General features: G+C 34.6%; 4 protein-coding genes across 4 annotated transcripts; 2 read left to right on the plus strand and 2 right to left on the minus strand.

The window, feature by feature from the left end:
* Positions 1-4,626: 4,626 nt before the first annotated feature.
* Positions 4,627-5,253, plus strand: HELRODRAFT_77720 (hypothetical protein; the record flags this gene model as incomplete). The annotated part of the gene is made up of 2 exons (XM_009018228.1): positions 4,627-4,904; positions 5,055-5,253. Coding segments are annotated over 2 exons (477 nt in total), but the record flags the coding sequence as incomplete, so codon positions are not given.
* A 3,153-nt stretch (positions 5,254-8,406) lies between these two features.
* HELRODRAFT_191389 (hypothetical protein) lies at positions 8,407-10,080 on the plus strand. The gene is made up of 3 exons (XM_009018229.1): positions 8,407-8,912; positions 9,064-9,306; positions 9,482-10,080. Exons 1-3 carry the CDS (start codon positions 8,465-8,467, stop codon positions 9,775-9,777), a joined length of 987 nt encoding a protein of 328 aa, XP_009016477.1. The 5' UTR covers positions 8,407-8,464; the 3' UTR covers positions 9,778-10,080.
* Positions 10,081-10,518: 438 nt separating this feature from the next.
* On the minus strand, positions 10,519-11,574 carry HELRODRAFT_77677 (hypothetical protein; the record flags this gene model as incomplete). Its single annotated transcript, XM_009018230.1, has 4 exons — positions 10,519-10,751; positions 10,877-10,969; positions 11,073-11,279; positions 11,436-11,574. The coding sequence occupies 4 exons, from the start codon at positions 11,572-11,574 to the stop codon at positions 10,519-10,521; spliced, it is 672 nt and encodes a 223-aa protein (XP_009016478.1).
* Positions 11,575-13,782: 2,208 nt separating this feature from the next.
* On the minus strand, positions 13,783-21,822 carry HELRODRAFT_111169 (hypothetical protein; the record flags this gene model as incomplete). Its single annotated transcript, XM_009018231.1, has 20 exons — positions 13,783-14,848; positions 15,233-15,381; positions 15,694-15,912; positions 16,088-16,204; positions 16,362-16,456; positions 16,735-16,826; positions 17,222-17,335; positions 17,523-17,632; positions 17,912-18,007; positions 18,339-18,452; positions 18,692-18,789; positions 19,092-19,209; positions 19,387-19,496; positions 19,771-19,901; positions 20,109-20,252; positions 20,503-20,627; positions 20,730-20,825; positions 20,983-21,090; positions 21,469-21,608; positions 21,717-21,822. The coding sequence occupies 20 exons, from the start codon at positions 21,817-21,819 to the stop codon at positions 14,707-14,709; spliced, it is 2,421 nt and encodes an 806-aa protein (XP_009016479.1). The 3' UTR covers positions 13,783-14,706.
* Between the last annotated feature and the right edge of the window lie 4,191 nt (positions 21,823-26,013).

Consider the following 26,013-nt stretch of genomic DNA (forward strand, 5'->3'; position numbering starts at 1 on the left):
AAAAAACATCAACTCATATCATTCAATATTGAACAGTGTTTGCTTCTTATTGACTTTTATTGCCTGGTGAGCTTTATCAATAACAATAACAACAGTCTTAATCTGTTCACTAAGAATTTATTGCTGGTATCATCGGCTATTTAGTGCTAAATGTAATGGATGTAAATAGCATTTAAATTAGTGATAACAAAATTTTGTTTAACATTACTTTTAATTATAGTTTTAGTTTCTAAAAACTTTGTTGTGTCAAATTCGATTTATTTACCAATGTGTGTTTATTTTTCCACTTTTCAAAGATCAACTATTGAAGTCCCTACAAATTCATGACAATAATGTTGACAAGCTCCAAGTTCTCTGTAAGAAATATTCAGAACTCGCAGAGGAGCACAAGACACTGCAGAGCACGTTCAAAGTAACTCAACGAACATTAACTCAAGTAATGAATTGAAGCATCTTTATTCCATGAAAATGATTAAAATAATATGTCTAAACTTTCCATTCTGTAGCATGTTTTCAAGCAGTTGTAAGTCAGCTGTAAACTTGCTTGTATTCTTTTTTGTAATTTTAATTACTAGCCTTAGAACATGATTTGCAAGTTTATTATCATAAGTTGTGTGATGTGCTATTGCTATTACTCAGGCTCAAACTTGCCTTGTCTACCATCTTATGTTGAGAACAGGTATCTCCATATAAATAAAATTTTTTTTCCTTATAGATAAGTCGAGAGAAAGACCAGCTTCAAAGTGAACACAGCAAAACTGTCTTAACAAAAAGTAGATTGGAAAGTTTATGTAGAGAATTACAGAAACAGAATAAATTTATCAAGGTTAGGATGTTTTCTGAAATGTTCCATTAATATGCGAATGTTACTTTTATTTTTCTTATGATTTCAAAATTATTAAAGAAAATATGTGTTTGTATGTGTGTTTGTGTTAAACAGTTATTTCATATTATTTTATGGCATGTGCTATACAGGAAGAAAGTATAAACAGAGTGAAGGAAGATGAAGATAAAAGGAAAGAGATCCATTTAAAGTTTCAAGTACTTGTCAATTGTTCTTTCATGTCTGAAAAACACACCCTCATATATCTAAATATGTACTAGAGATTATGATTTCATATTAACTTTATGCTGTTCATTTATTTTATTGCAAAAGTTACATTAGAAACATATCTCAGCATCTATTTATCTGTTTTATATTTTCATCATTTTTCATTATCTCTGTTTCCTAATAACTATTCATATTTCTACTAGCAGTTAGCATTCTTTTGTTTTTAACAAACAACTTCACCAGACGACAATAAATGAGATCCAACAGCAAATGAACGAGCACTACCAGAAGAACACAACATTGAGGGAAGAGAACCAGGAACTTGCCAACAAACTCAAGGAACTCTATGAGAAGTATGAAGTCAGGGAACAGGTCAGCATCTGCGTGTGTGTGTGTGTGTATGTATGCGTTTGTATAGGTGTCTATTTGTGTGTATTTATATCTCTGTGTGTGCATGCGTGTGTGTACATATGTTTATATTTATATTTGTGAGTTAATGTTTATGGATTTTATTTTTGCACTTAGCACATAGACAATGTAATAAAGACTCGCGAGATCGAGTCTCAGTTGTACGACGCCAAGATACAGCAGGCCAACCTGCACCTCACTGAAGAGAAAGAAATATTTTTGCAAGAAAAACAAAAAGTATCTGCATGCTTCTGTCGTTATTATTATAATTATTATTATTGTTGTTGTTGCTGCTGTGGTATTATTGTGTTGATTTTAATTACTCTGCTCGGTTGTTCTATATGTTTGTGGTCACTTTGCTTTTTACTGTTGTTCTGTTGTGGTCTGAATGATTCCATGGCAGTTCTTTATCATTCAAAGTTTACAAATAATACAAATTTGTTTGTCTAAAATTTTATTTTTTTAATATTATTTTTTGCAATAAAACTTTGATACTAGGTAACTATTATGGCTATGAACTAAATCACTCTTACCTAGATTTTTCATTGGATTCTTATTTAAAATTAATTTTTATTGAAACTATATTTCATTTCTTGTCAATTATTTTCAGTAAACGAAAATAATTGAACCAATTTAGTTGAAACTTGACAACAAAGCTGCAAAGATCACAAGCAAAATCAGCATGCACTTATTTATAGTGTTTATATTATATTTATTGCTTTCTCTATTTAGATGTTACAAGAATCTGTGGAGAATCAAAAGAAGATAGCCCTCTATGAAGAACAAGAGAAACACCTCAAGTCACAAATTGCTGTCTACACTGAAAGGTCTGTCCTTGTGTGTTTGTGTGTATATACGCGTATATTTTCTATTCATTTTGTATAAATGAAAATAATGAATGGAAATTTGTTTGATGTGAAGGTACGAGGAGTTCCAGAAGACGTTATCAAAAAGTAATGATGTCTTCAACACTTTCAAATCTGAGATGGAGAAGGTTGGATGGATGGATAGATTGATTGATTAAATAATATGCCGATTCATTACTTTTATTATTCGGTTAATTAATTAATTAATTGGTTGATTTTTTTATCAATTAACAAACAAATGAGATTGTTCATCATTTCTATTTTAACGTCTACACTTTATAGAACACTGTTTGACATTAATTTTGTTGGAGTTGTCTAATATTTTTCTGTTTTACATTTGATATTTTAGATGTCTAAAAAAATAAAAAAACTTGAGAGGGAGACATCTATGTGGAGGCAGAAGTATGAAACGAGCAACAAGACGCTGGTTGTTATGGCTGAAGAGGTTTGTCTCTCTCCTCTACAAATCTTCGGGCATTCGTTTTATCTTGAGAATTACTTTATTTCACTTGAAAAATGACTTCTTTGTCACAAATTTCTCCCTAGAAACATTCAATAGCAAACGCATTAACTCTTGACTATTATTTTCTAATTTTATTTTTAAACATATTTTTAGAAATATTTTTAAACATATTTCTAGAAATTGTTGCACCAAAAAGAGACGACTCTGTTACAAGCCAAAGTGGCCAGGTTGGAAGGTTTGTGCAGAGCCATGCAGGAAGAAAGGAAAAAGTATTTACACCAAGAGGATGGCAAAAATGAAAAAAACGAAGGCGTTAATGGCAGCGCAGATGATGATGAACACAAGGAAGGGAGGCACGATGCCCTTGATGTTACTGCCGATGATGATAAACACGCGGTTGCATGCTCCAGTGAAGAAACAAATAACGTGCAAGATACCTCTTCAACGGCAACAACCCTGTCTGCCAGCTCGATTGATACTGACAACCAACAATCTGAAATGGCTGATGTCAACGATGACATTGATGAATACAACGGCAAGAATGATGTTGACGATAGAGATGATGTTAATAATAATGCTGATAAGATCTGTTTCGAACAAGGAGACGCTATCAAAAGTGATATTAAGAACGTTATTGAAGCCGCCGCTGATACTGCCAATAAGACTGATGTGGCAGACGATAATAGTTGTAGTAAACATCATTGATATGCAGGTGAAACATCATTTTGCTGCTTGTTATGGTGGTTAATGTGGCAATCAACGAACTTTTATTGACTTAAACTTCATTTCCAACTCATCAAATTGTTAAAAATGTCAATATATGCAAATTTTAATTAAATAATTGGTCGTTGTTTTTATTCAAAGATATTGTAATTAAATCGCGTGAAGTTTTAATGGTTAAATTTGCTGGTAACTTATTATTCTCATGTTCCTTCGTTTGTGTGTGTGTGCGCTTTGACGATTTTCACCTTAATTTTTTTAATTTATTTTCGTGTAGTTTGTGACAATTGGATAATTTATATGCTCAGCTTTTCTACATTAAATTTTTAAATTATGGTCATTGGATGACAATAAATCAAGCATATCTTCAATTTAACCGTTCACGAGATTTTAAAATGATAACGCAAAGAAGACAATGCGTTTCTGTTTGGATCGCTCTCACCTGGCCTCGTTTTTGTTCGTTTATATAATCCAACAACGAAATAACACTGGAATAACGGTATGCAATGCAGAAAATATGAAATAAATTCTTTTTCTCCATTCCATGAAGTCGGTAATGATATAAAACTAAGCGTCGTTGGTTAGTTACGTTTTTGCTTAGTCTAAAATTGTGTGAAAAGGAGCATATATAATTTGATGCTCATCCGATTTAAATCGTGGCAAAAACAAACGGTTGATATTTTATTTGAATTCAGTGTTTCAGTTGGCTGTTACATCTCCAACGTGATAGATACGCGAATGAGGTCGTCTACAAGCGACTAAGTCCGTTGTGAATTTGCGCGCTGAACACAGAGTTACGCCTCATTAAGCATTATAGTTATATGCACGGTCGTCGTCGTTAGGAAATAGGCGGGTCTTACGAACGCCAATCATATCTGTGTTACATTAGGTGACGATGTTGCTGAGACGATAGAGAGTTTGCAGATTAATGGTTTGCGATCGAGTTGACGTTTGTAGATATCTGGCTGGAAATCCATTAATAATAATTGCAAATAGTTTATGATGATTGTGATGAAATTATTTTAATGTACTTTAAAATTTTTAAAGCTAATTATAAATACTTGTCAAAATAAAATTTACTTGTTTAAAAATTGGAGCATATTTAATACAAACAAATTATGTCGACGAACAATGTTACAACATCAGAGGAGTTGGAGGGTTTTGCCAGGCAGTTCAAACAGCGTCGGATAAAACTTGGCTACACGCAGGCAGATGTAGGCCTGGCACTTGGAAGTCTTTATGGAAATGTATTTTCACAAACGACTATCTGCAGATTTGAAGCCTTGCAACTCAGTTTCAAGAACATGTGCAAGTTGCAGCCCCTGCTCAATAGATGGCTCGAAGAAACGGATTCCACATGCTCATATTATTCACCTCTTAGTAGCCATCCAATCGGGTGCAGTAGTAACCCGAGTTTTATTAACAGTAATAGTTCGAGTAACAACAGCAATTCAGATGCCATTAAAGGATTGCTGGCCGCTGACAACAATGACGACAGTGTAGTAACGTCTCTCAACAGCGACACAAACATGGTCAACAACTCGAGCGCCAGTCTCTCTCGCAAGCGTAAAAAAAGAACAAGCATTGAATCGACCATTAAAAATGAACTCGAAGCCCATTTTTTAAAGCAGCCTAAACCGCTAACACAGGATATTTCACTTTTGGCGGAATCTCTTCAGTTGGAAAGAGAAGTAGTAAGAGTTTGGTTTTGCAACAGGAGACAAAAGTTGAAAAGAATGACTCCAACGTCGCCAACGTCATGTCATATGAATTTTCCAGCTGATCATTGTAATTATTATCCAGCACCCCAACAACATCGTCAAGTTCATCGCCATCATCAAGTAAATTTCACATCAAATCATCCAAGCACTTTTCAATTTGAATCTCAATTTTTTGACGATGGCACTGGTGAGCAGCAGAATTATTTCCCCTCTTTTAATAACTTTCGCTACAAAAGTTTAAATCCTGATTCAGTGATAAAAAGCTATAATCCAACAGCAAATACTTTGAAACAACAACAACAACTGCATCAACAACAACAACAGTTTCAAAAACATTCACACCAATCCAAATCTTTCACCTACTTACCTGATTCGCAGCAACAATCTTCGCTTCATCAGCAGCCGCTGCCATCTTCTAGGCAGCAACAACTTCGCCATCAGCAAAGCGATTACTTTGTGAACAAATGTTCATACAATACTACTAATTCAAATAACATTAGTAACATTCACAACAACAATACTAACAGTAACAACAACAACATAAATAATAATAATAATAACATCAACAATCTCGACCGCAGCGACGAGATCTACAACTTTCAGGACAACATTCCACGATGCTTTCTCAACCACCACAACAATAACGACTTTGATAACGATGAGGATGAATTTTCATATCCGTCCAAAAAAATACCACGATACCTCAGTAAGAATGATAGCGCATATTATCTGAGGGAGAATGATTGGCAAACTGACGTCAACTCCTTTGGACAGAAGTTCATACACGCCTATCAGTACAAAGTGGTCGAACACAACCACATCAACCAGACGTACATCGTCAACATGCACCTCAACAGTTGAACTTCTAATTGTATTTTTGTTCATATTCATTAACGATATTTTTGTTCAAGTAACTAAATCTTCAACTTGTAAATAAATTTGAACGTTCTAAAAACATTTAGTGTTTTGCATTTGAACACGTTAGTCGCAAATAGAACTTCGACTTCGACTTAAAATTTCGTGAGCTACGTACAGATACAAGTGTTTATCATAGGTTTGTTCATTAAACTTTTTATCTGGTGTTTCTAGTGATATAATAGCCATACAATAAATATCATGAATATTGTCATGATTACATTTTTGTTTCTGTCAAACTGACTTTTGTTGTTTAAGTGAACCTAACAAATTGTTAAAATCATCTGCATCTTTATAAACTGTATTTTTTCTCTTCAAAGGTTGAAAGAATAAAGCGCATATGGATACGCATATGGATACGTGCCACAAGACGCATCACAAACAAGGCATGTGATAAGCGAGGATCTCTTCTACGTATTCGAACCCGGTCACTGCACGCACGCAAAACAGAACCAAGCAATTTTACCCAATAGACCATCACGCCGCCTTATAGCCAAAAAAACCATAAACCAAAATTCAAAAATAAAAATATTAATTAATAGAAGAAAACCACAAAGATAAGTCTGCGCTTATCCAAAAACATCCATGCGAAACTATCTTTGTGTTTAGTTAAAAATATGTTATAAAATATATTTAACTACAATATTGAAAAACGGCTTTGTGAGAGAAATGATGAATATTTGTTCATAACAGTGATAATACAAAACAAACAGACACATTGAAACTAACTGATTCCATTGTTCAAAACATGTATATATTCACGAAAATATATCATTTTCATACAATACAATTTCTGTACAGAAAATGTAAGTAAATAAATGACTGGACGAATATATGCAGAGATTCAACCAAAAAGGCGCGTACAAACACATGAAAAAATTTACATAATCGTTTCCTGTAGCCTTAAAGAAATTTCAATCATTACATCCTGCGGAAAAAGATAATAAATCGTTTATGAATTGTGACCGCCGAAAGTTTTAAGTAAACAAAAGCGAGCAATAATACTTAAGTGCTACATAAATAAAATCAGTTTTCTAGCGTTGCATTTTTAATAGTAAATTACTTCAACGAATTTTTGCTTTAAGAAGATGGAAGTTGTACGCGCACTCATTGCTCACACCTTGCGGTGATCTTTAACGCGTTAGGGTTGAATGGATTTAATCTTGGGAGAGCCGTTGACCGCCAAGGGTCATTGCATGTGCGCATCATTCATACATATTCATGAAGATATATTATCTCTAATACAATTTTACGTGCATTACATTATTTTATGCATTGTAATTTTCTAAGCATGTTAAAAATTTATAATTTAATTGAAGCTGAAAACTTTTCCATTTTACAAATGAGTAAATTTAAAATATTAGTTTAAAATTTTGAACATACGCACCAACCAGTTTCCATTGGGAGGATATAAAGTTGGGAGAAAATAAATGGCTTCTCAGCATGCAGGCACGTGTCAAATAAGCTATTTGTCAGTTTCTAAATGACGTAAAACACTTGCAATTGTTGGGGCGTGAAATAATTTGCTCGCCAGAATAAATTGCTCTCGTGAATAAAGATGAGACTAATTGGAAGAAACTATCAAAGTGGTTTTGAAAAATTCATTTTTTTTCAAATGTTGAATTATGAGCATGTTCCTGATGTAACAAATGGATTTCATGCGGCCCATGCATGCGACCGATTTTATTGAGTCGAACAATTAAATTTGAACTAAAATAATTGCATTAGAATATCTTGCTTACTTTAAAATTCGTCTCTTAAAAAATAAATGACTAAATGATAAACAGACAAATACGATAAAGATGTATACTAAAATCCAAAATAGAAAAATTGTCGATGATTTCCAATTCACTCTCATAATTTTTCTTTCTTTCTCTGTTTCATTTTTTCTGTTATTCATTTCTTGTTTGCAATGTCAATTATTTTGTTTCGCTTTTTTATTTTCTTCTTAGGTTTATTTATATTTAGACTTTTATTTATTCAAATAAAAAGATTTGCATGTAAACAAACAAACGAATGAACAAATGAACGAACGAACGAACGAACAAAAACACAAACAAACATTCATACAAACCGAAAGACCGACGAACAAAATGAAAGTATCGCACATAGAAAAGATGTAGACATGAAAGCATCCACACCTGTACATTTTATAGCATCGCAGACAGTGATGAAGGAAACAGTAATACCATAGCAATAATTAATTATCGACTGCAGCATGTAGCACATTACGAAACTGTCGACCTCACTTTTGCATCGATATAGACCTTCAGCAGCATCATCCTTTTTTTTTATTATTTGACAATTTATTAAACAAACAATGCACTCCATAATATGTAAACTGGCTGTGTTTGTCGTTCTCAGTTCTCTAGCTTTCCAAATTGGAGCTACATCAACTGATCGGAATCGATCCATCAAAGCCCCAGCGCACGAAAGCACCAGCAAACACAAGCAAAACGAGAAACCAACAAAAATTCGAGCTTTCAGTGACGATGCGAACAGCAGCATTCATTCTAAACCATCTGATCCAGTGCAGGTCAAAACAAAAAATGACAGCCAAAATGACGAAAAATCTGAACAAAATTCTAATCAGCGTCAAAAGAATGACCATGCGAAAAACATGGAAATGTATCAGTGCATCGGACTTCCAGGTCATCCAGGAGTACCTGGCATTCAAGGGATTCAAGGGGTTCCAGGAGTGCAAGGTGTTCAAGGATTGAATGGAAACCCTGGAATAAATGGGAGACCAGGGCAGAAAGGAGAACAAGGTAGTTTTTTTTAAATAATTTCAATTTTTTTTAAATAGTTTCTAAATAATTTCAAATTATTTGAAATTTTAAATTCCATTTAAGAAAGCATGTTCATAAAAAAGAGAAAAAATATCATAATGAACCGATACTCATTTGCAAATTATAAAAGGTCGACGCGGGCACAAAGGAGAAAAAGGCGATTCAGGCCAAATGCCGCTAAGTGACCATTCAATGATAAGCGAGAACAAACTTCAGCCAAAAGTTGCATTTTCGGTGACCACTGAAGAACATATAGATAACAGCAGTGATTACAGAGTAGTTAAGTTTAACATTGTTCACACAAACGTAGGAGGACACTACGATGTTGCCACTGGAAAGTTCACTGCACCAGAAAACGGAACATATCTGATCGGTTATTACTTTATTGTATTGTTCGCAAATGAAATTTACGTCACAGACTCGACTATACTTGAAAAATGAAGTTATAATCAATATGAAATACAAATATTATTCGCCAAAAATTTGAAAATTGTCAACTCACTTGAGAAATGTGATAATTATTTAATTGTACTGATATCGATGAATAGGTATGAATGGGGTCAGTTTCGACGGGCAGCACGTCTTGCTCCATCTGAATCAAAACGGCAAGCGCATGTTTTCAGCTTTCGACAGTTCTGGTTGCAGTTGCTGCGACAATCGCGATCCAACCCTGAGACAACGAGAGGGAGAATTCAGATGCTCTGGATCGGCGTCCAACACTGGCATTCTGCTGTTGGAAAGGGGGGACAAAGTCTGGGTACAATTGTCGAAGGGATACGGACTACACAACGTCCCTTACCACAATTATGCATCATTCTATGGATATTTTTTGTTTAGTGTGTAACGACAGACATTTATGATTTTTTGTGTTATGTTTGCAATGCGATCAGATAGAAGCTACGCACGTTTAAACGTTATATTGAAAACTAGATTCATTATAAATTTATAAAATCAAGTAATTTAAAATATAAGACTCGATTATGATGTGAGGTTTCATTTTTATTAAGAATATTTTTAATGATGCATGAATGAAGTCTAACATTGAAAATTCTCTTAATCAATATGAATGAAAATGTGCAGATTGATGAACGGTATAATTATAATAATTCATTTAGATGTAATCAATAAAAATAATATTATAAAATAATAGCGTTGACAAGTTATAGGAAATCACCGAAATTAGCGATTGTTTTTGACTAAATATAATATCCATATACATGTATCAATTGATATATTAATATTAATTGTGAAATAATCTTCCAATGGTAAAAAAAACAATATTTCATGATCTGATGTGCCTTTTAGGTCAAAAAGATCCAATATAATAAATATGTTGGAATGATAAATGCCTCTTAAAATAAAAATGTTAATCAATAAGTTAAACACAAATCGTGTTCTTAGAGATGTACAGAATATCCAAAAACAGAAAAATCAGAAACATGCTGCTGCTTGATTCTACACATCACAACATCAAATAACGAGACAACATTAACTACTGAAAAATATTTAGTTGTAAAAATCAAATGCCTCAATAAACCAATCATCCTTTCTTAAAGTAACGTTTCCAATCTAAAAACGAATTCTTTCAAAATAATTCATTGATGTGAGTGATACAGTATACAAATTCCTGCCAAAATGACTTGACGTGAATTTTAAACATGTTATAGAGTGACAGATAGTCATGGTTACCAAAGATGTAACTTGAAGTAACATAAGGAAGGGCACTGGGAATGAATCCTCTACCATATGACAGTTTCCACATGTTGGCCTTGTATGTCACTGCACTTGCTTCTCCCCATGCATATTTCACCACCGATCCTAAACATAACAAATATAAAAATTGTGCTGTCTAATTTTCATTTTCACATTATTTCCAAAAATAAAACTTAAAATAAGGTTCCATACTGAAAAAAAACTAAGTAAATAAACATAAGAATAAAGACCTGGCTTGTGGACCTTTGACTTTACTTCCCCTTCCTTCCATTCCAACATCTCACCTGACAGGATGATGTCCGTTCGGTTGACCCAGTACCTACCTGTGTGAGCAGAACAGAGTGCCATCAGAATTCGGTAGTTCATCAATAGAATGCACTTCTAACAAACACATTGAATATATAGAGAAATGAAACTGGCAGCTACCTGAATGACCAGATGTATCCATTGTAGTTCCATACACTAAGACAAATTCAGTGAGGGAGGCATGCATCATGTATATTGCTCCAAGCCAGCCCCCAGCATTGAAGAAGACAAATTGAACATCATCCTTTGGTAAGATATGGTCCGGGTACATGGCTTTGAAATCCTTGTGGATAGATTCTATTACTTTCTTCATGTCCACTGTTGGCTCTATTAATGATTTAAAACATGTCAAATATAATATTAATTTTGCATTATTATATCATAAATTATTATATATAAATAATTTATAATCTAAAAAGTAAATATTTACAAATGAAAGATGAGTATATCATTCAACATTTTAATAATTGAACCTAACCTAACCTTGATATTTTTTTCCAATTTTTATGATGGCTTCTTCAGAAAAAATATATTTCTTATTGGCAAGCCAAATATTAACCAAGTAGACAAAGACTGCAACACAAATTGTCAAAATGACAACATTTCTAAGGCAGGCCAACATTTCTGCAAGAAAAAAGTGAGAATTAAATACAAAATGAAAGGTTTTGGCTTTTCACATAATATAAATAAAATGTAAATTATAAAAACGAAATATTTATATAACATTTATTTATATATTTTATATTAATTTTAAATATAGAAATTAAAATCAGATAGAACTTAGAACAGATTTGAGAATTATCATGTCATGCTCTAATAATAATGCTAATTCTTAATTCTAATAGCTAACTAAAAAAAACTAATCTAATCACTAACTCTTAAAATCTATCTAATTTAAAAACTTTTAAGTGGATTGGAGTTGGTGGAAGAAGAGACAAGACAAGAAGAGAAGACCAAGCCAAGCAGCAAACCAAGTGCTTTAAATTTAAAAATACGCGTTATAAAAAGTTCAAAAAATAATTTAATAAAAATTAATTTTTATAAAATTAATGACGTCTGCTTATCTAACTGACCGGACAGAACCACAAAATGAATAACACAGAAAAAACAAACTAGCAAACTAGACTAATGAAATTACGGCACTGCCTGCTCTACGTCAGAGTTAAATACAACCAGAAAAAAAAAGTATTCGATTTACGCATAATGTCTATAGGTAGATATTTATACCCTTTAACTAAATTGGGTAATTTTAAAGATTTATCTCAATTTGATTGTTGTTTTTCTATATAATATTGTAAAAAACGTAAATTTAAAACATTTAATATAACAACGCGCCTTTTATTAAATATAACTTAATATAAAATACAAGAAAACAATAAATATACATGTAGAATATACGAAAACATGTTGTAGAAACCATCAATCAATCAATCACTTAGCTTATAAAGCGCTATTTCCGCGATGTTCAACAGCGCTCCTCAATGAATTTTGAAAACAGATGGGTCTTGAGATCCGCTCTGAACTTCGCAAGTGATGGAGAAGTAGTCAGAGAAGTGGGTAGAGAGTTCCAGAGAAAAGGACCAGAAAAAGCAAAAGCAGATTTGGCAAAAGAGTGTTTAACACGAGTTAAGAAAAAGCGAGAAGAAGACGATCGTAAACCGGAGCGTTTAGGTTCAATTAATATATCTGATAAATACTTAGGAAATAATTTAGATTGAGACTTATACATGAACGTGCAAATTTTAAAAATTATTCTATATTTTATAGGTAGCCAGTGCAAGAGAACAAGATATGGAGATATATGAGAAAAGAAAGGGGCACGAGCAACTAGACGAGCAGCAGAGTTAAAAGCTTTACTTAAAGGATAGAGTATAGAGTCAGGAAGACCATAGTAGAGCGAGTTACAATAATCAATCCTAGATAAGACTAACGAAATAACAAGAAGGAGAAGAGTAGGATCATCAAGAAAAGGCAAAAGTTTTTTTACTCTACGTAGATGAAAGTAAGAGCTTCTAGCAACACTATTAATCTGAGAAGAGAGAGACATTGTAGAATCAAAGATAAAACCTAGACTACGAAACTTATGAGAGACATCAAGAGTTTTAGAATCAGGTAAGATAATAGGAGGAATAGTAATAAAGTGTTTAGATTTATTAAAACAAATTAATTCAAACTTAGAAGGTTTAAGTTTAAGACACATAGAGTCAGACCAAGCGATAATTGAAAGAAAGACATAGAGATAAATTATGAAGAACACTATTGAGATTAGATGGAGGAAAAGAAGTATAAATGTAAGAATCATCAGCATATAGTTGACTAGAGAAAGAAAAGTTATTAATAATACGAGGTAGTTCAGAAGTATAGAGTATAAATAGAAGAGGGCCAAGGATAGAACCCTGAGGTACCCAGAAAGTAAGAGTAGAGGAGTTAGAAGTAGAATTATTGAGAACAACAGAAGAAAAACGATTACAGAGATAAGATTACAAACCTTTACAATTATTTTGAAATATCCGACCCAAACATCCCTAGATACAGATACACTTGAGTGAGTTATTCATGACTGAAAAATCAATTCTCCATCATTTATGTTCTATTCCAATACAAATATATGAATAGTCAGTCCTCACGGTAGTAGTGTAGTCTCTTATAACATTAACTTAATTTCCAATGTGAAAATGCTCCTAATAAAATTTTCGATGATTCTGTAATATCCCTTGCTACTTATTAAATGTAAACACTAGTTTTCTTGTGTAATATGAAATACTTGCAAAGGCCTGATCAGTTTACGCTGAAGACATCTTCTAAAATAAATCCCCTTTCAACTAAGTAATTAAATTTTTTTTATAAAACGATATTTCGGTGATGTTAACACCCCAAACGAAAAGCGATGTAAAATTTAAAATGACGAAACAATTAATTTATTATTTTCAAGTTGTTTATAAACAATGGATTAAATTTTATTGACATGGATCACCAGGAGCTTATACGGAATTCATTAACATCTATGGCACTGTAGACATCAGCCAACCAAATGGATGAATAGATAAAAGCGAAAAATTAATGCAATGAAGTATTTCAAATATTAGTTCACAGATTAAAAGTTAGCTGTTACACTAAAATGGCCAATAAAACGTTCAAATAATCAATTAAAATTAACTAATTAATATAATTGAACTAAAAATCACGTTTCAATTTTTCGAAACCTATTTTATAATTACGGGAGTAATTAATATAATTCATGATAAAAACATGATAACAAAAGTAATTTAAAGAACAAACGTTGGCAATTAATTGGTAGCCTTTTCATCATGTCAGCACTTGATCATACAAACGAATGTATTAATAATTTGCAATTTTAAAAATATAAAAAAAAAAATTAATCGTAGTAAATGCAAATCAAATGCACATAAATACTAAAACTAAAATCTTCTCAACAGTTACGCCATCGTCAATCAAGTTTTGCATAGGAGTTTTAGTCATTTGGCGTGTACAATAAGGATGCAATAGCTTGAAACGCGTGTAAAATATTCATCACAGGCTGCAAAAAAACTCAATCACACATATCGGATCGACGCCGTCAACATGTTAAAATTAGTAGACAATGGAAACAATACACGTTCAACCGAATCTAACGTAGCCCTACTAACAGTAAATGCAAAAGAAATCTTAATGAATAAAAAGTTAAATGTACAACATTGGAAATCTTAAAATAATATCAACAATACATTTCCATGGAACGAATTCAACGCCTCGATCACTTGAGCTCCGACACCCTATCCAGCGCGAGTATCATGATCCAACCAGAGATCAAGCCAACGAGGAGATGACTGCCACCTGGCGACATAGCCAGACATTTTATTGCACTGTTGAAATTCTGCGTAGCTTCCGTTTTAAGGCTGAATATTAAATTTTAGTTTAGAAAATTAAATTTTTAAACAAATTATAAATGTAATAATAAATATTCAAAGTAAATTACAACATACATTGGTCCATACATATCATACAACACTTATCAAACGCCAACAAGTTAGAAGATAAATAACTATTATGCCGCAACGTAACATATACACACATTTCTGCGTACGAGCAACTGACCAACACATTACACACACTGGCACACACATTGATCTTCCAAATTTGCACAACCGACACTCGAAGCCCATCTGTGAGCAGTAACAACGCTTAACACGCTCTACCATCTGAACTCGCAGATTTATGGCCACTCTATTTTATCTTCTTAAAAATTATTTCGCAAATTTCGCACCAACAAAAAAACAGACCCATAAAGTTTTTTGATGACAAATTGTCCACTGGAAAATCCGACCAATAGGAATCCAGAGTGAATGATCATATCAGAGACGTGATCTTGCAGGTCTTCCTTTGAGAGATGCTTCCCGTTGATCGAATACAAATGCATCGTCAACTTCTCCTGCGCCAGGAACGATGATGAAGCGAATAGAAAGAAATGCCGAAGCAATTAAATTCCAAGACTCAATTTCATGTCTTTAATTCAATCACAAATATCAATAGGAGAATTTCGCCGTCAAGTGAACGTAATCACATGACGATGAATGAAAAGTTGCTTACGAATTAGCAATGTAAGAAAAAATGCCTAAAATACGATACTGTTGACATTATATATTTATTGTAAAAAAAATAATATGAAGCAGCAAAACTAAAATTAAGGGTGACAAAAATTACAAGAAACGAACGATGACAGAGAATAAAAATTCCAGACAACCTTTTCACCAGTGGAGATGCTCGTACTGCGGCTACCGTCATCACTGCTGTTGCCGTTGCTGCTGCTGTTGATGATTTGATGTTTGCAGAAGACGCAGATGTGTCCGAGGTGCGACATGGCCATTTGTTCCACGGAAACCATCCAGCCTTTGGCGTGCGGCGGTTGCAGTGTACGAACGTACAGGCCATCCTGCAGCGTGTACACGACCACCAAGCCATCCTATTCATGTTGATGGCGGTAAACATTTGTGAGCAAATGTAAATTGTTCAAAATTAAAAAAAATTCAACATCATCATATTATATACAAATGAATTTTATACTAATGTAACAGACTGCTGCCGACATTAACAACAACGACAACAACAACTACAACAGATGAGGCAACAAAAACAACCTTGGAGCCAGAGACGACAACATCAAGCTCCCATGAAAGTGACAGGCAGGTGATCTCCGTCGAATGTCCGTACAAAAGTTTGAGAGGTGTTGAATTTATGGTCTCACTTTTTGATCCCTGGCGCATGTAGGCATGGATGGATGGATGGATGGACGAACAAATGAATGGATGGATGAATAAATGGATGAATTGATGGATACACTGATGGATACATTAGTGGATGAATGGATGGGTACACGGATAAATGAACTGATGGATGTGTGAATTAAACAACCTTATAAATAATTTCCCAAACAATGCACGTGGCGTCTCTCGATCCAGTGACCAATCTCTTTCCGAGTCTATCCATGGCCAGACACGTAATGACGTCTGTCGTGTAAGAACAAGTGGTTTCCTTAGCATAAACGCATGAAAAAAAAATCCATACCCGAAAAATTAACTGAAAACAAAATTGCAATAATTAATGTCACCACCATCGTCATCATCATCGCTATTGTCAGCACTATCACGAGCTAGCATAACAGTAGCAGCAACAACAAAAATCAAAACAGCAACAACAACAGAAATCTTAACAACAACAAAAACCACGACAACGATGATGATGGCGACGACGAGATGAAATGAACAAGAAAAAGAACCCAACTGACCGGTATGATAAACAATTGATGTGATCTGCTTCATCTTCACCAGACTAAACACTCGCATGCTGTTGTCCCAATGTCCTCCACTCACAATCAATCTAATCACACCATTCATCATCATCATCATCCTTTTCCTCCTCATTCTCATCATCACCATCACAATGATGAATACGAATCGCAGTGAATATATCGTTCATCATTAACACGATAAATACTCGTTGAAATTAAAATATTAAAACGATCATATATATACTCGTCAAAACCAATTAATCAATCATTGATAAAACTAACCAACCGACCAACCAACAACTCACCGACTATCCAACTTACCAACTTGTCAATTAACCGACTACTTAATCAATCTTTCTACCTACCTACAGATCAAATAATCACCAATCAACCAATTTATCGGTCGTTTGATCGTTATTATATTTAGTAAACAAGTTTACGACAAACAACAAACAACAAGCAAGCACCAAAATCATCAGGCAACCTGGCGTCTGGTGTAACGACAAAAAGTTTCATTGTTGATGAAGCTGTTGATGCTGACGATGACGACTGATATGTAGTGGCTAGACTTGAAGAAGTGAATAACTTTTTTTGAGATCTGAAAAATTTTAAAAATCATTGAAAACATATTTTACTACAAAATTTGAAAGTATGTTTAGACTTAAATTAACGTAAAACAATATGTAGGCCGTTAATTAACAATCTAAAGATAAATAATCAAACGTTGAAACCTATCACAATAAAGTAAACTGAATTAATGTAAGAATCATAAGAAAATCGTGAACCTTGGATTGAACATGGAGACATCTGAAGTGAAGGTGAAAAAGTTAGATATGTTCCTATCATAAGGTAGCCAGGAATGAACCCCTAAAACACCATCCGCCGTTATGCAAATCTAAATTTCAGAGTAGAAACTCAGTTTTGGCAAAGCAAAAAACATTAACAGGAACACATAACCTTTGTCTTAACCAGTAGGCTACTTAAAAAAGACATTTTTAATATAATGATGCGTTTCAACTTTTATGTACATATGCTTCAGACGAATAACAGATTCTATGTATAACAATTTAGAAAACACCATTGGAAAACGTAATAAAACATATAAATACACACGCACACACACACACACCACACATAAACACACACCAACAAATACACAAACAACACTACCTACCATATTTAACGATGCATTGTTCCATTGTGGCAAGCTATATGATTGGTTGTTGGGTATGTCTACGTGGACCAATGGGAGGCCGTTGGATGGTGCACCCTGGTTATGATGATGGTGATTAAGATGATAGACGTTGATGATGAATGCGATGACAAAAAAATATAAAAAACCGAAGGTAAACTTGGGAAGAAATAAGAATTATAAGAAAACATTTGTCATCAATTTTGACATATTAGATAATGTTGATGATGAATAATGATGATGCTGTTGTTCATAAGGTATGGAAATAAAAAAACTTAGATAATCTGGCCGAGAACAAATAAACAGTATAGATAAATTTTTAGAAACTATACAATTGAGAATAACTATACGCAATTTAAAAATAAATAACATGATGAGAACGACGAGGCATGAAAAGAGAGCAAGCAACCTGGACTTGGAATATTTTGAGGTTGTTGACGCTGTTGAAAAGGCACATGACTCTGTCAACCTTCGACGCCTGATTCAACCACTCACGCTTGCTCAGCCGCTTGGGATGTGGCTCCTGGTGGAGTGCATTCATTTGGAATGTTAACATTGATGTGCTATTCCAAAATTAAAAGTCGTGTGATTAGCAAAAATTTGAAGGCTTGTCAGCAGTAGTTGTAGCGTCACATGAGTACGTAAAATGGCGAACCAATTATTCAAATCAATATAACAAAATATTTTCTAAGCCACTATGAAATTGACAAATAATGTTAATTATATGATTTTCAACGTATTTAAAAATGAAATGAGCCGAACCTTGAAGAGTTGTGACGGTGCCTGTCCGAAGTTCTTGATGATCCCCTCAAGCGCTTTCTTCTTCTTCTCGTCTGTTATGGCGTCCAAATCAACGGCACCTGTTGTTTAATGTTCATTTGTGTTCTTATATGGCCGGGGAGGTCGATGCTTTCAATTTGTCCAATCGCAGAAGTGTGGCACGCATGTAATGAACAAATAATTAACACAAGCAATATGTGATATGTGATAATAGCTTATTCTTTATACACTTTTTTAACGAATTTTGTTTATTAAACAGCACCAAAAACAGAAGCAGAATTTACGTTCAATTTGTTCATTTGAAAAGAAATATTTGTATTTGTGTTTTTATTCATATAATTAAAGTAAAAAAATTATTTCTAAAAAGTGGACACAAAGGAACCTTCGTATGTGCAGTAGTAGAAGACGTTGAGTGCCTCTACAGCGGCCTCTCCTTGCTGCCTGTAGCCAAAAATGAGGTCAACCCACTTGTGCAGGTTCTCTGACACGTAGTCTGATTCCTATGTGGCGGTTGGTTGGTTGGTTGGTTGGTTGGTGACGGATGATTTGATGAAAGTGTGGAAATGACGATGGTGGTGATGAAGACGAAATAGTGTTGAGAGAGAGGGAAAACAAAAAATTATAAAAATAAAGAGTTTCTTGTAGAAATGGACCAAACAAATGTAGAAAAAACGAACCAGAGCCTGCATGTGCTTGTCGATGAAATCATTGGCAGAGGAAGCCCATGGAGGTAGGATGACGTCACCGAACCTCTCGTCGCTGTTCTGCATCTCTCCCAGGTCTAAATCTAATTAAACGGTGGCCAATCGTTTCTTAATGACGTAATGATGACGTGATGGTGACGTGACGGTATGGTAATGTGATGTTGGAATGCTTATACGATGATGTCCATATGCTGATAAAAATGAAGAGAAAGAGTGTGTGAACACTGAGATAAGAAGAATAGTACGTAATTCATTATTGTACTGGCACAAACATTCTAATCATATCGTATAACGATCTTCGTCAACACAAAAATAATGTTTATACAAAAAATCTTCATCTTTTCATCCCATATTAACCATTAACATTAACAAGAAATTCAGGATGGTAGAAGAACTCTGGGATGAGTTCCTTAACATCATTTGGATTGTTCATCAATGTATCCCAAGTAGAAGATAACGAGTGGAATTGTCTGTCCGTCACGTCAAAACTGTTCAAGATTGTGGGATAATAAATTGATGTGTCATTGTAAGAATATGATTAAATAACAGTGATTAAAACAAAACCCATCGGCTAACAATGACAATAAAATTAAAAACATTGTCTAATCGACTGACCAGCCAACCGAATGACCGACCGACCAATCAAGCAAGCAGCCAACCGACCGACCGACCAATCAAGCAAACAAGCAGCCAACCTCCCATCCTGCAGTTGAACATGTAGTGACGTGAATGGCTCCAGCCTGACGAGGTAGTGCATAACGCCAGCGGGATTGGAGTAATGGGTTCCATAGTGGAATCTATCTGATGCATCGGATGAGTTGTCTGACAGGCTTTCATATCTATCATTAAATGTTGGTTTTGCTCTTAGATTTACGTTTTGATGGTATAGTAAAGTTACGCCTCTTTTCATTTTATTAACTAAATAAAATCGCGAAAAAACTATTTACTCCTTCATTTAATCATTTCTTCATTTTTTTGCTCCTCATCCATCCATCCATCCATCCACCCATCCATCCAACCATCCATCCATTTATCCCCAGTCACCATCTCAACCGACACAAAGCCCAAACATCCACCCTAGTAACTAACTTATCCCTCAATTGCTCCCTATGTCTTGGATTGACAGCACCTATGGGCCATGCGAGATCCCTGTACACGTTGGGATCGTCGAGGTTCAACGTTGAGGACTTGTAATCACTCAATACCCAAGGAAACTTTAAAGTTGCAAGAAAATTATTGACAATGAATGAACGGATGAATGAACGGATGAATGAACGGATGGATGAATGAATGGATGAATGATATCATGAACTAACCACAGGATATTGGCTGAGATCATTGTACGTTCGACCGCTGATTGTGTTCAACTGCATGAGGTACTCAAAGTTACTCATCTCTCTCTGAACCCATTTCTAACCAGCCAATAAACAAGTGAGAAGTTATTTATACCTTCTCAACTCAATTCACTTTAAATCAATCAACATACAGAAATACAATTAAAAAATAATCAATCAAATCAGTAAAAAGATCAAAAAACGTGTCGAAACATCAATTGATGAGAAGACGGACCTGCGTGAGACCAGATGACTTGATGATCTCTGCCGGCGATCTTGACTGATAGTACACCAAGTTAGGCGGCCTCAATCGTATTATGCGAGTGTATATTTTGTTTCTTACCTGTTTTTTTGTACATTCAGCTGCCAATTTATCACTACCAATAACGTCTTACAAATAGCATACATGTGTATATTGCTTTGTGGCGGTTGAACAAAATAAATATTTATCATCTCTACTTTTTCAACATGTTTGCATGTGAGTACTAACAGATCTGATTGTTATATTGAAATGTCATTAAAGTCATTCTGAAGGGTTGGTTAGTAGTTTTGTTCGTAATTTGTTAAAAATCTGTCTTTTCCAGATAGTAAATTTTGTAGAGATAATATAGACTGATAAACATATAATGCAATCAATGAAAATATTACCAAAAGGGTAAACATAAAAAATAAAAACTAAAGAGAGCCAGCTCCTAAACTGCACCCAACATTTAAGACTAACCGATTTTTCAAAATTCAAGAAATAATTATTCTGATTGATGAGGAAGAACTCGAGAGCACTTCTCCTCAAGTTGTACCTCCTGAAATGAATCTCCTTCAGCTGATCAACTGGCAACCTTATCACATCCACCGTTGGAATGTCTGCCAGAACATTATGACCACAAGTCGTGGAAGTTGCAGTTGTTGTTGCTGCTGCTGCTGTTGTGGCGGTAGCAGTTGAAGTAGATGCAGTGATTGAGGCGAGAGAACTTCTTCCAGGTGACAAGTTGGTAAATACGAGCGAGGTGGATGTGATGTCCAGCCGGCCTTTGATGGTTTCGTAGATAGTTATCAGTTCACATTCCTGGCTCATGATGGTGTCTTGAGGATGCAATATCGACGTGGTGGTCGTCGTTGCAGCTGCTGTCGTCGGTGAAGTTGCTGATAATGTCGTCGAGGTTGATGTTGGTTCAGGTGAAGATGGCGATGGAACACTGATATTGATAGGATGACAAAAAAGAAAAACAAATTTTAGACAAGAAGATCATCCTAACATAAGTTTCATATTTATGAGCAAGTGACATCTTGGCGATATTGTGCATGATAGCCAAGGGCATAAGATGATCTAAATGTTAAATATTGCAAGATATGCACGACAGCATATGTCACACATCAACACATACAGATAAAACACTGGATTGAAACCTATTGGAGTTGATGAGTTCCCACTCTTCATCATTCAGCTGGTCATCAACATTCTCTTCTACCTTCATCTCCTTCACCTCCAACATCTTCAACTCGGACATGACATCACTGCCAGGGTCACCTATCATTACGCATGACGATTTGATGATTATAAAGATATTGATGTACAACACTTTATTGAACGTAACTTCATTCAAATGGACACAGAAAGGTCATTCCCGTAGTGCACTTGCTTCAGAGATATCCACAAGCAATACACAACATCCTTAAATAAACACGCGTAAAAACCATGCATCACACACATTGCAAATGACAGGCGGGAATCTCTTCGCATACGTACCAAGGATCAAGCTTATTTATTTATCACACCATAAAGCTTCTACCATTAGTAGTACATATAATTTAGTTTTTAATAAGCCATCCCTTTGTGAAGGATTGAATTTAATGCAGTTAAAAGAATTACTGTAACACTACTTAAAGCTGATACTGGGTTGTAACAAATACTGGTGAAATTTATCAGCTCATTGTACAACAAAATTAAATCTCGAGTAGAATAGAAACAAATTTTTCAAACGTATGCGGATTATATTTATGCATTTCAAACATTTTAAACTGCATGAATGATACAAAAGAACATCCTACCAGAACTGGCTAGAGTTTTGTTTTTATTGAGATCAACATGACTACCGCTGTTGACGTTGACGCTAACTTCACTGACGACGAGTTTCGGTCTCATGCGCAGATGGTTCTCACACGGCGAGATCGTATGCAGGCCGATTGTTGAGGGCGAGTTCGTTCTTGGTGGGCGCGTTTATTGTTGCCATTTATTTTGAGAGGTTTTTTAACTAATATATTATTTAATTTGAAACAAATTACCACCAACTACAAGCAATACCGAAAACCGACCAATCATATAACTGAAGAATCATAAAGACAAAAAACATAAAACCAATTAATTCAAGTACATTTATCTTATCACCAAAATTTAAATAGTGCATACATGTACGACGAGTGATGTTACTATCCTCCAATCATTTGACTTGCAACGTCCTATCAGATCAACCCTAACCCTAATTCACAATCACACAAACTCACTTTTCAGGCCAGAGTCCCCTCTCTGAATAGAAATTTTTCTTGGCCATCTTCCACCTCTGCTTGACGACCAGCTCCTGATTGCACATGTGCGTCAGTCGGCTCTTCAATCTTTTCTGCTCCTCACTTTCTCTGGCGCGCACGCACGATATGTACTGCTTCTGACCATTTCCACATTTCATTGAGAAGTCGTTAGTTAGTTAGTTGTACATAAAATGTGTACTGCTTTTAAGTGCATTAACTGATGGCACGGTACGTCACATTTAATGATGCAGACTTACGTATTCCATAGAAGATTAAACCAAAATCCAATAAACATCATCACTAATAGCGAAAGCATCATCATTATCGCCATAAAAAAACCATCACCAAAAGCATCATCACCAACAAAAGCATCACCTTCACCATCACCAGCCAAAGCTTCATCATCGTCGTCCTCATTACGTCATCACCTCAAACTTGATGATGAACTCTTGCTTCTGTCTGTTCCTCCTGTGAACGGCCACAACGAGATCATCGTAGGCCTCTATCATCTTCGCGTCAGTCTGCTTGTTCATCACTTCGAAGATGTTTGCATTGTACTGTTCGTATGATGGAATGATCTGCAGTGGTGTACCGCATCTTTTATACAGTCATGACGATGACCATTATGGGATGTTATAAAAATTATAAAACTAATTGACAATTACACTTAACTTAAAGTCCCAAACAAGATAAATAACAAACAACAAACATGCTTCTCGATAAAATTTTTCCACTGATTAGTCTTCTGAAATATTTTGAACTGGTTGAAGAAATTTGAATTTTTTTTTGGCTTTGGTAGATCAGGGAGATGAGATTGTAAGTTCAGAAGGTCTTCAGCCTTCTCTAACAACGTTTCAAAAGCTGGTATCAACATTTCTTTGAATTCTGAGTCGTCTGATTTTATAACGCAATTTCAATCATAACATTAATGACAGGTTTTTTTATATTAATCTAAATTTAAATACACATTTTCCACATTGATATGTATATATTATACTATGATGTCTTTTGAAAAACTAAAATGTATGGAAATTCGTAAAACATGCAACAGCCTGCGTTCGTGCATGAAATGTTCCTAACCTCTTAGATTAGTTGCTCTGTCCAGCAGTGCAAGTATGTAGCAGACCTTTTGAAATACTTGAAGTTGCTTCGAGTAGAACAGTTCGTGAAGTTTGGCCACAGCAATTGAACACAACTTGAAAATTTATCGATTTTTAAAATATATAAAGTTTACATTTTAAACTGTAACCGATCAGATATTAAAATTATAATTGGGGATCTATTGTTTCTTCATCGTATGCTGATATTGAAATATTATAAATTAGAAATATTATGCTTATTGTAAATTGAATTAGAATAATTGAACGACTTGAATCATCAACGTGATAATTTTTATGCTGACAGCTTAAGTTGCTCATCAAAAACGCAGTACAATTAAAAAATATTGATGGGGTAAACATCTACTCAGCCATTCATGGCGGAAATCACAGCAACATTAGAAACATTAAAATAGCAGAAAACCTGATCATAAATACTACAACGAAAAATATTCGTCGGCAAGCAACGCAATTCAAAACCTGTTTGTCCGGCTGCCCAATGAAGAGCAAGAGGAAGGCAATTTCAAGCTGTTCAAAAGCAGTGAGGTCCATGTCGTTGTTCAGTACGTACACAGCTCCTATCAGGTCTATGATGTTCTGCAACAACTGTACGAATGTATGTGTGTATATGCATGCATGTTTTTCTGTACGTATGTGTGTTTGTGTGAGTATAGATTTTTATGTGTGTGTGTGTGCGTGTGTGTGTGTGTGTGTAAGTATATAAAATATTTGTATATTTGCAGTGTGTTTCACTAATCATTACTACAAAAAGGATATTTAACATCAAGTGAGAGGAAAACTTCACAAAACATGAAAAAAAAACACACTTGAAAATTACAACCCGCCAGCTGCAACTCACCAATTCACTGAACTTCTCCGGGGACTGATCACGTGATAGGAAGTAATACAGCAACTTCATCAAGTACAACGAGTTCTTCGACACTGTTGCTCTTGAACTGACTGGACGAGTGATCCGTTAAAACAATTATATTGCCAGTAAACAAAATTAATCAAAAAATTAAAGTAATAATTAAAATGCAAAATAATTATTACATTTAGGCAAAAAATACACATAAAACATTCAACGTCAAGTTTAAAACAACGCAAAAAGACAAACTAGAGAGATGATTGAGGTCATTGTAGCAGGATCTGATGAGCAGCTCAAAGTACCTTCTCGTCATGATAGCGGTTGACATTATCACATCATTGCGCTTCGATATCAAATCAAAAGCTGATATCGTCGTTAATCGCGTCTGAAATGTAAATGTAAAAAAATATGCTTAATGTTCTGAATGGTCCTGTTAATATATCAATCATTCCAATGATTCTCAAACAGTTGGTCATTTGATAGTAAGAAAACAAACGAACGGCAAACAGCCACAAGTCGACTGACCTTCCACAGCTTGTCATCAACAGAAACAAGACCGTCAGCACTCCTCCACGCTACGATGTACAATGAAAACAACACCAACACCATCAACTCATCTCTCCTACTCAGTTCATCATATTTGAAAGGAGATGAATATGACGACGACGATAACAATCCCAAGGAGTGCAGAGAAAAACCTAAAATTTTGAAAATTTGTGAAAGTTCAAGAGTTTTGTTATCTTTATTTTTACTGAGTGCTGGCGAAAAAATTGGAATGTCC

Source organism: Helobdella robusta, assembly GCF_000326865.2.
Source record: "Helobdella robusta unplaced genomic scaffold HELROscaffold_21, whole genome shotgun sequence".
Lineage (NCBI taxonomy): Eukaryota > Metazoa > Annelida > Clitellata > Rhynchobdellida > Glossiphoniidae > Helobdella > Helobdella robusta.

Excerpts from the sequence above, each read along its gene's own strand:
- HELRODRAFT_191389 (XM_009018229.1), top strand. The coding sequence starts at position 8,465 with ATGCACTCCATAATATGTAAACTGGCTGTGTTTGTCGTTCTCAGTTCT. Across the intron at positions 8,913-9,063 it reads AGGGCAGAAAGGAGAACAAG|GTCGACGCGGGCACAAAGGA; the intron begins GTAGTTTTTTTT and ends AAATTATAAAAG. Across the intron at positions 9,307-9,481 it reads AAACGGAACATATCTGATCG|GTATGAATGGGGTCAGTTTC; the intron begins GTTATTACTTTA and ends ATCGATGAATAG.